The sequence below is a fragment of the Calonectris borealis genome, chromosome 20 (assembly GCF_964195595.1).
Source record: "Calonectris borealis chromosome 20, bCalBor7.hap1.2, whole genome shotgun sequence".
NCBI classification, from domain to species: Eukaryota; Metazoa; Chordata; class Aves; order Procellariiformes; family Procellariidae; genus Calonectris; species Calonectris borealis.
In genome coordinates this window covers 620,564-634,027 of record NC_134331.1, presented here as the reverse complement: position 1 = coordinate 634,027, position 13,464 = coordinate 620,564, and the positions used below count along the sequence as shown (strand labels likewise).

Below are 13,464 nucleotides of genomic sequence, written 5' to 3'. Positions count from 1 at the left end.
GGGGCAGGGGGGGCAGCCCTGCAGTTCCAAGGCAGTTGGGCTGCAGCTGGTGTCAGTTGGGGCCGGTGCTGGTGTCGGTTGGGGCTGCAGCTGGTGTCAGTTGGGCTGCGGACAGTGTCTGGAGGCTGTTGGAGAGCTGAGGGGTGCGGCAGGGCAGCGGAGCAGTAGGGCCAGGCAGGGAGGGGCAGTCTGGGGGGCAATGGAGCTGGGGGCGTGATGGAGCTGGGGCATCAATGGGGCCAGGCAGGGATGGGGCTGGCAGCTTCCCCCGAGGCTGCAGTGTGCAGAGGGAAGACTGAGGGCAGCGGCGGGGGGGCAGCAAGGGGAGCGTGGAGGGGTTGGGGTGTGGGGTCTGCACAGCCCTGGCTGAGCAGGGCTTCGCCTGCCCCCCCTGCAGGCACTGGGGAGCCGTGGCCAAGCCTGGTGCTGGCAGGATGTCAGCCGCACTGGACGAGCTGCATGGCTTCCTGGAGAGCTTCACCACGCTGCTGCTGCGGGTCCGGCCAGACAAGTGGAGCAAGTTTGTGGGCAGCGAGGAGGCCATGGCCGTGCTGGATGAGTTCTTCAAGCAACACGACGTGCTGGAGCTGGTGCTGGGGCTGAACCCCGCCGGGCAGCTCCTGTCGACCGCCTGCTTCCCGCCTGCCCTCAGGGGCAAGGGCGTCTACTTTGTGAAGAAGAAGAAGGAGAACATCACCCAGGAGAACTGCCGGAGTGGGCTGCTGGTGGGAGACATTGGCCCCTCGCCCGTGGAGCAGCTCATCACCGTGGTGGAGGAGGTGGGTCGCCCACACGGGCAGGCGCCGGGCGCCGGCTCGGGGCAGGCGGGATGAGCAGATCTCCTTGCACATGCTGCTGCCGCTGGACACCCACTGCGGGCTGCTGTAGCCAAAACTTTAAGTGGGCTCAAGAAGCAACTAAGGGAAATTAGTAGAAGAAAAATTGCCCCAGGTGCTGGTCCTGGCCTTGTGGTGTCTCCTGGCCGCCCGCCCCACTGTGCTGGTGGGCTGACCAAGCCCCACAAGGACACAGAGCTGGGTGAAGGTCACAAGCCCAATTTTCTCCCGGGGCCCAGCTGGATCGCTTCCTCCCTGTGGTTTTAAAAACTCAGCGTAATTCCCCCTTACCCGTGCCCCGCTGCTGGGAAATGTCTGAGTGGATTTCTTCCAAACTCCCCATAAATATTCCCACTCAGAGGACTGCCAGCCCAGAGCACACGAAAGCTGAGTCAGGCCCCAGGAGCCCCTGCAATTCCTTCTCTTCAATGCCAGGGGCTTTTGCTCATGCACCAGCCCCTGACCCCACTGGGTGCACTCACTGCGCCGTTCCCAGCACTTCCCAAACTGTGAGTTGGAAACCTGCTGCAGGGTGAGGGGACTCCTGGTTGCGCTGATGAGAAAAACATCAGCAAAACCCATCTGTGGCTGACGGAGCTCTGGCTGGGCTGAGACCAGGCTCGGGTGGGCAGCAAGAGGGGATGCTGTGCAAACCAGCACGTCTGCATGCTGCCCTTTGCAACGGGAGAGCCGGTGCTCACGACCAAGCGCCTGACCGAGCCCTCTCCTCCAGGTCGTGTCTCCCCTGCTCCTGAGCAGGGAGAACGTGGCGGGCTGGCCCCGAGTGGTGGTGGAGGACGTTGTGCGACAAGCCCACCGGCTGAAGAACGAGATGTTCGTGATGGGCGGGAAGATCCAGGGGAAGCTGCTGCTCCCGCTGCCAGAGCACCTGGACAGCCAGAATGACTCCAGCACCGTCCTGGACTGGTGGGTGCTGCCAGCACTGCTCCGTGCCAACAAAGCCTGGCAGGGGCCCAGGGCAGCAAAGTCCCTCTGGGAGGGATGGGAGCCAGGATGCCAGCTCGGTCCCTGAGCATCGCTGGGCACAGCTGCCCCTCAGCAGCAGAGCACCTTCGAGCGGCTCGTGCTGGGCTGCCGTGCTAGTGGCGGTGGCTGCAAGCGGGTGTGCGGGGCTCCCCTGGGGCAGCGGGGCTCCCCGGGGCGGTTCGGGGCCAGTGCCAGTGCTGGAGCATAATGCCTTTCAGCCTGGCGGGGCCTGTGGACATTTCGGTGCTGCACTCCATCGAGACCATTGTCATTGAGTGGTGCCACCAGATCAGAGACATCCTGAGTGAGGACTCAGCACAGCCGCTGCTGGAGGGGCTGCACCCCCTGCCCAGGACAGAGTTCAAGTTCTGGCACACCAGGGCAGTCAACCTGCAGTGCATCAACAACCAGGTACCGGCTCACCCACGGGCGGCTGGCAGCCACGTATCCCCGGTGCTGAGCACCTGGTGCTGAGCCCGCCACCTCTCCCCTCCCAGCTGCTCTCGCCCCGAGTGACGGCGCTGGCCGAGATGCTGGAGAAGGCCAACAGCTGCTACTGGCCGGCGCTCCAGACCATGTTCAGGGACGTCAGCACCGGTAAGCCCCTGAGCAATGTGGTGGGTAGCTGCCTTTCGCCGCTCCGGCAAGGCTTCCCCATCCCTGACATGGAGCTTCTCCTCTGGCCAAGGCCTGGAGGAAGCTAAGGACATCAGCCTCCACCTGCAACCACTTCGGATCCTGCTGGAAGAGATGGAGCAAGTGGATTACTCACAGGTATGTTATATGTGGCAAAATAACCAGGCACTGCCTGGCTTCCTCATCAGATAGAGGTGCAGTGCTGAGCCCCAGAGGCTGCATGCGAGTGCGGATCCACCCTGGCTCTCCCCAACCCTCGTTAGCGTGGCCACAGCCTGGCACTAATGAGGCTCTGCTCCCACAGCTGCAGCCCTACTTGGACAGGGTGCTGTGCACCGTCCGCCTCCTCCGGGCTCACTCCCAGCACTACAGCTCACCCGCCCGCGTCATCGTCGTCCTGCAGGAGATCTGCAACCTCCTCATGGAGATGGTAGAGCCCCAGGCCCAGCGGCGGCTTCAGTGGGACAGGGGCAGGCAGCACCAAGCCACCACCGCCTCCTCCAGCCACCCCCCTGTGGGACCGTTGGCAGGAGGGGTGACATGGGGCAGGTGTGGGAAGCCCAGATGGGGTGATGTAGAGACACCCCAATCGAGGGACCAGCAAAGCCCCCACGTAGGGCTGGAGGGGATTTGGGGCAGGTGTGGGCTGCAGGCAATCACCAGCGAGCCCGTGGGGCTGGAGGGTGGACCAGGGCAGGAGAAGCCACCTTGCTCCCCTCTGCCGACGGCCCCTGCCTGCATCTGCCTGTCCTAGACCCGTAACTTCCTGACCCCCGAGGACGTGATGAAGGGGCTGCAAGGAGAAACCGATGAGACCTTAGAGGGAATCAGACTGAGCATTTCCACCATAGAGAAGCTCTTCCGGTCCTACAGCACTTACTGCTCCGACCTGATGCCCACGTTGTTCCCGGTGGGTGCAGGGGTTGGTGCGGGTCTGCCTGGCCTCATCCACACCAGCTCTGCTCACTGACAGCCCCTCTCCACTTCCAGGAGGAGCCACAGCTCTGGGAGTTCCCCCCCTCCCTCGTCTTCAGGAGGATGGACTCCTTCTTGCACAGGCTCAAGACCATTGAGGTGACAGCACAGCATTTCGGAGCGTGGCGCCAGGCCCATGTGGGCTCCCCCTGCCCCGGGGATGCTGGGGTGGTCCCCTGAGAGCGGCACAGGGGTAAACTCTGCTCCAGCACCGGGGTGGGCTGGGGCCACCGGTGCAGGCAAGGAGCAGAGGGGAGGTGGGAGCCCAGCAGTGATGCATTGCTGGGAGTGCAGCGGCATCGTTCCCTACACACCATCCATGCCCCCGTGCACCCGGGGCCGGACGGGCACCCCCAGCCAGGCCGCAAAGCATTTCCAGGAAGGATGCTCCTCGGGAGTGGTGAACTTGCAGGACGCAGCCCTGCACCGGTGCTGCAGCTCCTGCACCCGCAGCGCTGGCACAGGGAGCCGGGGTTTGCCACTGAGAGGAGCCAGGTGAGATGATGGTTTGTGCTCGCCAGGAGCTGTACCAGACAGCTATCGAGTTTCTGAAGCTGGAGAAGGCAGAGCTGGGAGGAGTGAGAGGAAACATCCTTGGGAGCCAGGTGTTTCAGATCTATGAGGAGGTCTCTGAACTCATCAAGGGTTTTGCTGACTGCAAATATGATCCCTTAGATCCCGCAGAAGAGGTAAGTGAATGCTGGTATGGAAGTGTATGCATTTGCTAATTAAAAAGATCACTTGCCAGAACATGCTGGAAGAGCTGCGTGTAAAACTGTCCCATGGCAGCACGTGTGCTCGCTTTGGGGCGTCCGGGTTCAGCGAATCCTTCAGGAAGGATTTGGGAAGGAAGCACAGAGGCTGCTCCGGCTTAAATAATTTTGCTCTTTCTGGCAGCAATTGAACAAAGACTTTGCAGAGTTCCAGGAGAAGATTCAGGACGTGGACAGGCGACTGGCCACCATCTTCTGCCAAGGCTTTGATGACTGCAACTGCTTGGCATCTGCTGTAAAGGTACATATGCCCCCCGGGCTCGATGGGTCCTGCCCTCGGGCACGGGGCATCCTTGCCTGAGTGCTGGAGGCCTGAGCATGGAGCGCTGCACCCATGCGCTTGGGAGTGACCATGGGGGTGTCACCGGGCTGTTCCAGTGATGCTCTGGAGCACAGAAGTCAGCGCCTCTTCCTCCCGCAGTTGGTGCACATGTTTGCCTCCCTGCTGGAGCGACCTTTGATAAAGGCTGAGGTTTCTCCCTATTACTCAGCCCTGCTGGAAATGTTCAATGCCGAGCTGGATAACGTGAAGGCGCTGTATGACGCCCAGACCACTTCCCCACCACCGTGCGGGGGGGGCCTGCCCCTCAACAAAAACATGCCGCCGGTGGCCGGGCAGCTGAAGTGGGCTCTGGAGCTGCAGCAGCGGCTGGAGGGGCCATACAGGGACTTGTTCGCCATCAGCCACCCGTACGTGCGGGTCACCCCATGGGGATGCAGGGCAGCAGCCGGGGCAGGGTCTGGCCCGGCGTCTGTATCCTCCCGTGCTCTACTGCAGCAGCTGCTTCTTTATCATGACCTTGACAGTGTGATGGTCAGTGCTGAAGCTAGACTGGTGTCTGGGAAGTTCGAAGAAATGGTGGGACTGCTGCAAGGTTACCGCAAAAAGGTCTATGAGGAGTGGGTGCACGGAGCCGGCCAGGACTGCCATTTCAGCCTGGAGCAGCCCTTGATCCTGAGGGACCCCGGCTCTTCCCTCCTCAGCGTGAATTTCAGCAAAGAGGTCGGTGCTGGTGCAGGCAGCCAACCTGGCGCAGGGGAACGCCCTGCCTGAATGTAAATCTGACTTTCTCAGAGGCTGTGGTGAGACTTTTCGAGTTTTACTAACAAGCCTTGTCTCCGGCCATTGTGTCTCACAGCTCATTGCTGTTCTGCGGGAGGTGAAGTACTTGAACTTCCAGCAGCAGAAGGATATCCCAGGCAGTGCCAAGAGCCTCTTTGCTCAAAATGAGACTTTCCAAAAGTTTGTGGACAACCTGGATCTTATTATTGGCTGGTACAATGAGGCAGGTTGCCAAGGGGAGACAACCCGACTGCTACTCCACGCCCTGAGCATGGCCAGGCTGAGACTGGCTGGGGACCCCCCAGGGGAGAGGCTCTTATAAAACGGGTCCTGGAAGCCCAGGGAGGGTAGGGCACACCGGGCACATCACTGGCACCCTGGGTTCCTGCCCATCCCGTGGCTGAGCCAAGCTGCTGCTGGTGCCGTCACACCGGCCTCCTTCCACCCCCCAAGCTCCGTGTCAGTGGGGTGGGGACCCCATTCCTCTGTAAAACCGGTGCCCTAGCGAGCACATCTCAGCTGGAGCAGGGTCCCTCCACCTGCAGCGCTCACTTGCGGACGCGTTGGCTCCCCAGGTGAAGCTGAGGCTGCTGCCACTGGAGCTCCCGCTGGTGGCGGGGGAGCTGGAGGCCGTGGACGGCCAGCTGGCCAGCGCGGAGCACACCCTCTTTTGGCACCATGAAGGTACAAACCCACCCTTGGCTGCCCAAGGCCGGAGATGTTCTTCGTGCATTTTGGGGGGTCTCCGGCCCCTGGCACCATCCTGCCTCCCGCCCAGCAGCTGCCCTTGGGTCCCCACAGCCATCACACCCAAAATGCAGACCCCCGCCCCGCATGGTGGATGGGTGGATGGGTGAGGCGGGGGTCTGGACAGTGTGCCCCCCCTGTCGTGAATAGCCCCGACTGCCCCAACCACAGCTTGCTGCCTTGGAGGCGTCTGCGTAACCTGTCAAGCTTGGACAAGCATTTTCCTCCCAGGTGTCATGGATTACATCCAAGAGATGAGAGAGATCTTGTACGACTTGCAGACCAGGGTCCAGAAAGCAAAGTTAAACATGGAAAATATCACCCAGCTGATGGAGGTAGCTTTTGCTGGTGCTTTACGAGTGCCTTCCCGGGAAGTTTCCTGCAGGGATTTACCCTTGCCCAGCACAGCGGAGCAGCCCTGTCATCTTCTCCCTGCAGGAATGCTCAGCCGCTCCCTTGTTTGAAAGGAAAGACAAAAAGGAGGGAGCACTCTTGGACCTGGACGGGAAAGCAAACACCTTAACCAAGCGCTATGCTGCCATTAGGGATGCAGGTGTAAAGATCCAGGAGATGGTGGAGGTAAGACACGTCCCAGGACGCTTCAGTGGGAGCTGGTTTAACAACTCACGTGCTGCGGTGCTCTGAACCCAGTGGTGTCCCCCCTTTTGTAACTGTGAGCGTTGGACTCAAACCTGGGGTGCCATCCTCCGGTCTCTGCTGAGACGAGGCTCCACTGAAGGACCATAAAACACCACACACGGACTCCAGAAATCCACTGCCCTCCCGGGGTGAGGTCTTGGCTGCAGCTTCTGGTGTCGTACAGCTAGGAGAAGGGAAGGATGCAGGATCCGTGCGACAGCCAGGCAGGCCAAACCCAAAGGGGCCATGAGCGGGGACTCACTCGCAGTGTTAGGAGCTGGTACATTTGCTGGGTATTTACTGACAAGTGTTAGTTGGGTTTTTCTGCTTGCAGGAGAATGCAGGTCTGTTTAAGGCTGACAAGTCGTCGCAGATATGGCTGGACTATGTGGGATGCATAGATGGAATCGTGCTGGATGGACTCTTCAGACTTGTCCACAGATCTCTGCAATTCCTGCTCACCAACATGGCCCCTGACGTAGGTCCAGGTTTGCCCTGCAGCGCGGTGCCCCTTCTTTGCCTGTGCTGTCTCACTGCTTGCTGTTAGCTTCTTCAGGCGTTTGGAGGCCAAACGTGTCCGTCCCAGTGCTCCCCGGTGCACCTGGGCAGTGAGTGCCGCAGGTGCTGGTATCCCCCTCATCCCTGCCACGGGGGGACCGCGGGGCTGGGGCCAGGGGGGACGGGGGACATGAAGCACCACATGGGGCACTGACCTCTTTCAGGCCAACTTGGCCCCGTTGTTCGAGGTGCGCATGGAGCTGTGCGACGGCAGAGTGCAGTACCATCCCTCGCTGGAGGTGGGAGATGACAACAGCTTCTTGGAGCTGGTGGAGAGCCTGCTCAGTGATGCCTACACGTCCGCGGCATGCATACCTCGGCTGCTGGAGGGGAAGCTGAGCTACAAGGTCAGTCCATGATGGGTGGCCCTCCCGGATCAGCTGGATGTGGGCGAGGATGCCTGGTCCCCTGAGCCGGTCCCCAAGAGCTCTGCCTGTCCCTTCAGACCATGCTGGAGGAGCAGGCAGACCTCAGCAGGATGCGGGAGGAGGTGGTGTCGCTGGTGGTCAGTGCCATGACGGAAGGTGAGGAGTACAGTGCTGGCTTCGAGGAGCAAGCCCACCTGTGGCTGGAGGACCCCGGGGAGTTCCTGCAGCGCTTCCTCACCTTGGGCAGTGCCCCCAGCCCTGAGGAGCTGGAGCCATGGCCAGAGAAGCCCCTGGCCCACGGGACCCCAGACCTCCAGCTCTTTCAGCAGGAGGTATGGGGCGGATGCTTGGGGTGCACTGGGTGCCCCGGAGGACACCGGGTGCCCAGCGAGGTGATGGCCACGGGCTGTGACCAGCTCTCGTCCCCAGATCGATGCGTGCGAGGCGCTGTGCGAGGAGGTGTCAGAGTTTGCGAACACCGAGGTGTTTGGGGGGTGGCTGCAGAGCGACTGCCGCCCCTTCAAGCAGGCGTTGCTGGACATCGTCAGGCGCCGGGGCCTGGTGCTCCGGCAGCACCTTGCCAACCACGTCACCACCAGGTAGGAGCCTGGCGAGCTCCCCGCCGGGGACGGGGCACTCCTGGTGACCGGAGCCCGACTGGGCTGTGGTGAAGGCACCACTGTGTGCCGGGGCAGGGCTGGCTCCCGAGGGACGGAACCATGGGGGCGAGTCCCTGGGGGGCCGAGCCCTGCAGAGCGAGTCCCAGGCGAGCATGGGGCCAGCTGTGAGCCCCGTTGGGGACACCCAGTGAGCGCCGCTGCCTTCCTCCCAGCCTCCAGGAGCTGCAGGATTTCATCCAAGAGGCAAACACCGGCTTGAGTAAACCTCTGGAGGAGGGAGACTATGACGGGCTGGTGGAGGTGATGGGGCACCTGATGAGGGTAAAGGAGAGGCAGACAGTGACCGACAGCATGTTTGAGCCCCTGAAGGAGACTGTTGCCTTGCTCAGCACTTACGGAGAGGAGATGCCGGAGGAGATCCACCTGCAGCTCCACGTGAGCTGCTCGGGATGCGGGGGGCTGGGTGCAGGGTCCCTGGGGCCAGGCTGCTGATGCTGTGCGGTGCTCACTGCAGGAGCTCCCCGAGCACTGGGATGGCACCAAGAAACTCTGCCTGCGCGTCAAGCACAGCGCGGCGCCCCTGCAAGCCAACGAGGTCAACATCATCCACAAGAAGTGCCAGCAGTTCGAGGTGCCCACCCGGGGGCTTGAGGATGGGAGGGGGGCAAGTGAGCAGCTTCCCGGCAATTTCAGGAAGACCTCGCTGCTCTCCCCGGCTGCCAGCTCCTGGCTGCCCCCCCTGAGCCTCGTCCTCCCCACACAGATCCGGCAACACGCCTTCCGGGAGAGATTCCGGGAAAAAGCCCCTTTGTCGTACACTGACCCAGACCCCTACAAGTCCTTGAACAAGGTAAGGAAGGAGAGGACATCAGGGCCACCGCTGTCCCCCATCCCCGGCCCTGTGCACTGACTGCTACACAGTGGGACTGGGGAGGGGCAGCCGCTGTGGCTCCGGCTCCGGCTCCGGCTTCCAGCCTGACGGGGAGGGTCTGGCCCTGTGGCAGCAAGTCTCCCGCCCCCACCATGCTGCAGTGGGGACGGAGCCATCGCTGGAGTAGGAGACGTGTCCCTGGCACACGGTCCCCAGCTGAGACCTTTTCTTTTTCTCTGGCCAGCAACAGAAGAGCATTGCCGCCATGGAGAGCGACATGGCAGCCCTGTCCAAATCAGCCGGGCTGTTCGAAGTGTCTGTCCCAGAATATAAACAACTCAAAGCATGCCGCAGGGAGGTGTGCTTGCTGAAGGAGCTCTGGGACATGATTGTCTTGGTATGTGCCGCGGTCTGTGAGCCAGCATAATGGGGAGGGCAGGAGCACGGGGATGTGCAGAACAGGCTTCTGGGGTATGCTGGGCAGGGCTGGTCCTCACAGTTTTGAAGTGGTTTACAGTAGTTGCCGGTAGTTCTCTGCGGTTGAGCACAGTGACCGGGAGCCCTGGGCTCGGTGATGGCCCCTGTGCCAGGGCGTGATGCCCAACGCTGCCTCCAGGCAAGGGCTTGACAGCAGACTGCTGTTGGCAGGTATGGGCACCCAGCACAGGCACCCTGCGCCAGTTGGGCATTGCCAGGTGCAAAGTTGTTGTGGCTCCTCCAAGAGTCTCATTGCCATGAGAGGTGGGATGAGACACGAGGCATTAGAGCAGGTCTGCTGGTGTGGGAGCTGTGCACCCCAGCACGGGTGCAACAGGTGTGCAGGTGCTGGGTGTGCACGTGTGGGAGGCATGGCGGGTGCACAGGGTGTACAGGCGCTGGGTATACTAATCTTCATCCTGGGCAGGAGTGCTTCTGCTACTTACATGTCCTGTGAAAATGTATTCCCGAATTTAGGTTAACACGAGCATTGACAACTGGAAAACCACCAAGTGGAAGGATATCAATGTTGAGCAGATGGATATTGATTGTAAGAAATTTGCTAAAGACATTCGAAGCTTGGATAAGGAGATGAGAAGCTGGGATGCGTTCACAGGGCTGGACAACAGCATGAAGAACATGATAAAGTCCCTGCGCGCTGTGAACGAGCTGCAGAACCCAGCCATCAGGAACCGGCACTGGCATGAGCTCATGCAGGCAACCAAGGTGCTTCCAGCCCTCCTGCCCTTCCCTGGCTCCAACCCCTGACCCGGGAGGCTCCCGAGATTTGCATCCATCAGGGGAAGCATGCAATCTGTTTTAAAAGCTGGCCATACACAAATATTTCTGTAGGGTCTTTAAACGTGGGTGTTAATAAGCTCGTTTGGGCGAGCCGCTGGGCTACCTCTCCGCAGAGGGGAGTCCATGCCCTGACAGTGCCGGTTCTGCTCCAGGTGAACTTCACCATGTCCGAGGACACCACCCTTGCGGATCTGCTGCAGCTGAACCTGCACAAGTTTGAGGATGAGGTTCATGGCATCGTGGACAAAGCCATGAAAGAGTCGGGGATGGAGAAGGTAAATGGGGCTTGGTTCCTATCCTGCTTTGCTGAGAGCCCTGCTCTGATGTGGCTCTGTGGCTGTTAGCGGCTTGTATTCCTGCTGCTGGGGGCTGGAGTCCACATGCAGTGTGGCACTGTGGAGCTCGTGCTCTGGAAGAGGCATTCCTGTTGCTGCCTTGCCTTTCCGCAGGGTCTGGGACTCGGCACTGCAGAGTCCAGCTCATTTCTCATGCCCGGTCTGCAGGTGCTGGACACCCTGGATGTTACCTGGGCAACAATGCAGTTTGAGCATGAGCCCCACGCCAGGACCGGCATCATGCTGCTCAAGTCAGATGAGGTGCTCATCGAAACGCTGGAGGACAACCAAGTGCAGCTGCAGAACCTGATGACCTCCAAGTACCTAGCCTTCTTCCTTCAGGAGGTGTCGGGCTGGCAGCAGAAGCTGTCGACCACTGACTCCGTTATCAGCATCTGGTTTGAGGTGCAGAGGACGTGGAGTCACCTGGAAAGCATCTTCATCGGCTCCGAAGACATCCGCAGTCAACTGCCAGAGGACTCGAAGCATTTTGATGCTATCGATCAAGATTTCAAAGTGCGAAGCCCGTCACCCCCCGGGCCCCTCAGGGCTTGCCGCCAGTTCAGGTAGAGCTGAAGCATTTTTCCTCTTGCAGGATTTAATGGCCGATGCGGTAAAAACTCCCAACGTGATTGAAGCTACAAACAAGCCTGGTCTCTACGACAAGCTAGAAGCGTTGCAGAAAAGGTGAGGTTTGAGTCGTTCTGGTGAAGTGTTATGGAGGAGCCTCCACCGGCTGGTCTAGGGCCAAAGAAAGAGTTTGACTTCTCCAAAGTGGCATCTTCCTCAACATGGCAATCACTTTGCAAAGAGTAAAAATTAATATGTGAAGGTTTTAACTGCAGTTTTTCTTCCTTGTTTTGTTAGATTGGCACTCTGTGAGAAGGCTTTGGCTGAATACCTCGAGACCAAAAGACTGGCTTTTCCCAGATTCTACTTTGTTTCCTCTGCAGACCTGCTTGATATTTTATCTAATGGGAATGAGCCAGTTGAGGTATGGGCTGAGTGTAAAGTGTGGAGGCAAGTCCTGTGTCTCTTGCGTGCTATCTTGTTATAGCAGTTTTAAAATATTTTTCATCCTAACAGACAGAACACCATCCCTGGTACCCCCCTTCTCAGGGATGCAGCACCCTGAGGGACGTGTGGGAGTTAATCCAAGTGGTGATTACACCTCTGCGTGGGACTGGGGGTCCCTGACCTTCTGCCGTGCCTCTGTTCTCAGGTGTCCCGTCATCTGCCGAAGCTGTTCGACAGTCTGGCTAAACTGAAGTTCAAGATGAGTCTGGACAAAAAGCCCCTGAAGGTTGGCCTGGGGATGTTCAGCAGGGACGAGGAGTACGTGCCCCTCGACACAGACTGTGACTTGTCTGGCCAGGTCAGCCGAGCTCCGTGGAGCCTCCGCTTGCGGGGACAGAGGTGGGCAGGTTCAGGACAGGGACGAGCCTTTTGCTTGTTGTGCACTAACAGCCTGGCAGCAGTTTTAAAATGCAATCGTGAAGCCTTTCAGCCAAAAAAAAAAAAAAACAGAAATGGGATCTGCATTGCGGGTGTAGAACAGCGCTGCAGCAATATCAGAGTCATATAAACCCACTCCAGCCTCGCAGCCCCTCAGGCGGTCACAGCGTGTTTTCCCCCTCTCTGTTGTTCACCCTCAGCCCATGCTCCATGAGCTGCCACGGGAAGTGCCCTGCGGGGCCGTGTACTGGGGTCTTTCATCCAGCTTGTTACAACGCACAGGCAGAAGCTTGCCGTGCAGAGCAGCCAGGAGCCGCTTGCACGCTGCCGCGGGGTCATGCAGCCAGAGCGGACACGGGCTAGGAACCGCTCTCTCAGGGTTTGCTGGATGTCACCCTCCAGGTCGAGGTTTGGCTGAACCGCGTGCTGGCGAGCATGCGCTCCACGCTGCGGTGCCTGATCCCCGAGGCCATGGTGACCTACGAGGAGAAGCCGCGGGACCAGTGGGTGTTCGACTACCCAGCACAGGTGGGAGCTGCCGTGCGGGGCCGGGCTGGCCGGCGGCTCCGTGAGCCAAGGTCCGAGAGGACGAGCAAGCGCAGAGCCGGGGAGGTGCAGGCGCCTGCCCTGAGCCGTCGCGGGGACGGCGTATTTCCCTTTATGGCCACATCTTGTCCCTGTGGTTTGCTGCAGGTTGCTCTGACGTGCAGCCAGATCTGGTGGACTACAGAAGTCGGCATTGCCTTTTCAAGGCTGGAGGAAGGCTATGAGAACGCAATGAGGGATTACAACAAAAAGCAGGTTGGCATCCCTCGAACCTGACCTGGAGCTGTCCTGCAGCCCCTCTCTGCTTGGAAGAGGCGAGGTCCAGTCCGGGGGGTCACCGGGAGATGGGCAAAGTGTGATGTCTTTTTTCTGTTCAATATTTCTTTCCTTCCTCAGATTACTCAGCTAAATGCACTGATTTCACTACTCATTGGAAACCTAACTGCAGGAGACAGGATGAAGATCATGACAATCTGTACCATTGATGTCCATGCCAGGGATGTTGTGGCCAAAATGATCCTTGCGAAGGTATTTGTTACAAGAGGATATTTTTACTGCTTTGTTTCTTTGCACTTCTGAGCAAAGACTTCCTGTTATGTTATTACTTTCCAATATTTTCAAAGTATCCTGATTGTGTGAGGAAACCACACGTGGGGTGTTAGGGGTGCGCGGGAGCCGGAGAGGTGACAGCACGGCCGGGGTCAACCAAGACTGGGCTGGGTCTCACACAAAGCCAGATCAAGGAGCAGTTTTGCTGGTTGCTGCCGTGCTCGGTGG

At 59.6% G+C, this 13,464-nt stretch overlaps 1 protein-coding gene across 1 annotated transcript in view; it reads left to right on the top strand.

Moving 5' to 3' along the window:
* The first annotated feature begins 415 nt into the window (after positions 1–415).
* Positions 416–13,464, top strand: part of DNAH17 (dynein axonemal heavy chain 17) — a 38,384-nt gene continuing 25,335 nt past the window's right edge. Inside the window, exons 1-33 of the mRNA XM_075169273.1 lie at positions 416–779; positions 1,570–1,763; positions 2,042–2,234; positions 2,321–2,420; positions 2,512–2,597; positions 2,764–2,889; positions 3,214–3,369; positions 3,450–3,533; positions 3,956–4,123; positions 4,332–4,448; positions 4,629–4,897; positions 5,015–5,210; positions 5,347–5,493; positions 5,846–5,954; positions 6,249–6,352; positions 6,456–6,596; positions 6,991–7,134; positions 7,379–7,561; positions 7,660–7,914; positions 8,012–8,181; positions 8,415–8,637; positions 8,717–8,833; positions 8,966–9,052; positions 9,318–9,470; positions 10,028–10,276; positions 10,504–10,626; positions 10,855–11,202; positions 11,282–11,373; positions 11,554–11,680; positions 11,909–12,061; positions 12,544–12,669; positions 12,835–12,942; positions 13,084–13,215. Of these exons, the coding sequence (XP_075025374.1) occupies positions 435–779; positions 1,570–1,763; positions 2,042–2,234; positions 2,321–2,420; positions 2,512–2,597; positions 2,764–2,889; positions 3,214–3,369; positions 3,450–3,533; positions 3,956–4,123; positions 4,332–4,448; positions 4,629–4,897; positions 5,015–5,210; positions 5,347–5,493; positions 5,846–5,954; positions 6,249–6,352; positions 6,456–6,596; positions 6,991–7,134; positions 7,379–7,561; positions 7,660–7,914; positions 8,012–8,181; positions 8,415–8,637; positions 8,717–8,833; positions 8,966–9,052; positions 9,318–9,470; positions 10,028–10,276; positions 10,504–10,626; positions 10,855–11,202; positions 11,282–11,373; positions 11,554–11,680; positions 11,909–12,061; positions 12,544–12,669; positions 12,835–12,942; positions 13,084–13,215 (5,325 nt within the window). The 5' untranslated portion in view covers positions 416–434. The remainder of the gene's footprint in view (positions 780–1,569; positions 1,764–2,041; positions 2,235–2,320; positions 2,421–2,511; positions 2,598–2,763; positions 2,890–3,213; positions 3,370–3,449; positions 3,534–3,955; positions 4,124–4,331; positions 4,449–4,628; positions 4,898–5,014; positions 5,211–5,346; positions 5,494–5,845; positions 5,955–6,248; positions 6,353–6,455; positions 6,597–6,990; positions 7,135–7,378; positions 7,562–7,659; positions 7,915–8,011; positions 8,182–8,414; positions 8,638–8,716; positions 8,834–8,965; positions 9,053–9,317; positions 9,471–10,027; positions 10,277–10,503; positions 10,627–10,854; positions 11,203–11,281; positions 11,374–11,553; positions 11,681–11,908; positions 12,062–12,543; positions 12,670–12,834; positions 12,943–13,083; positions 13,216–13,464) is intronic.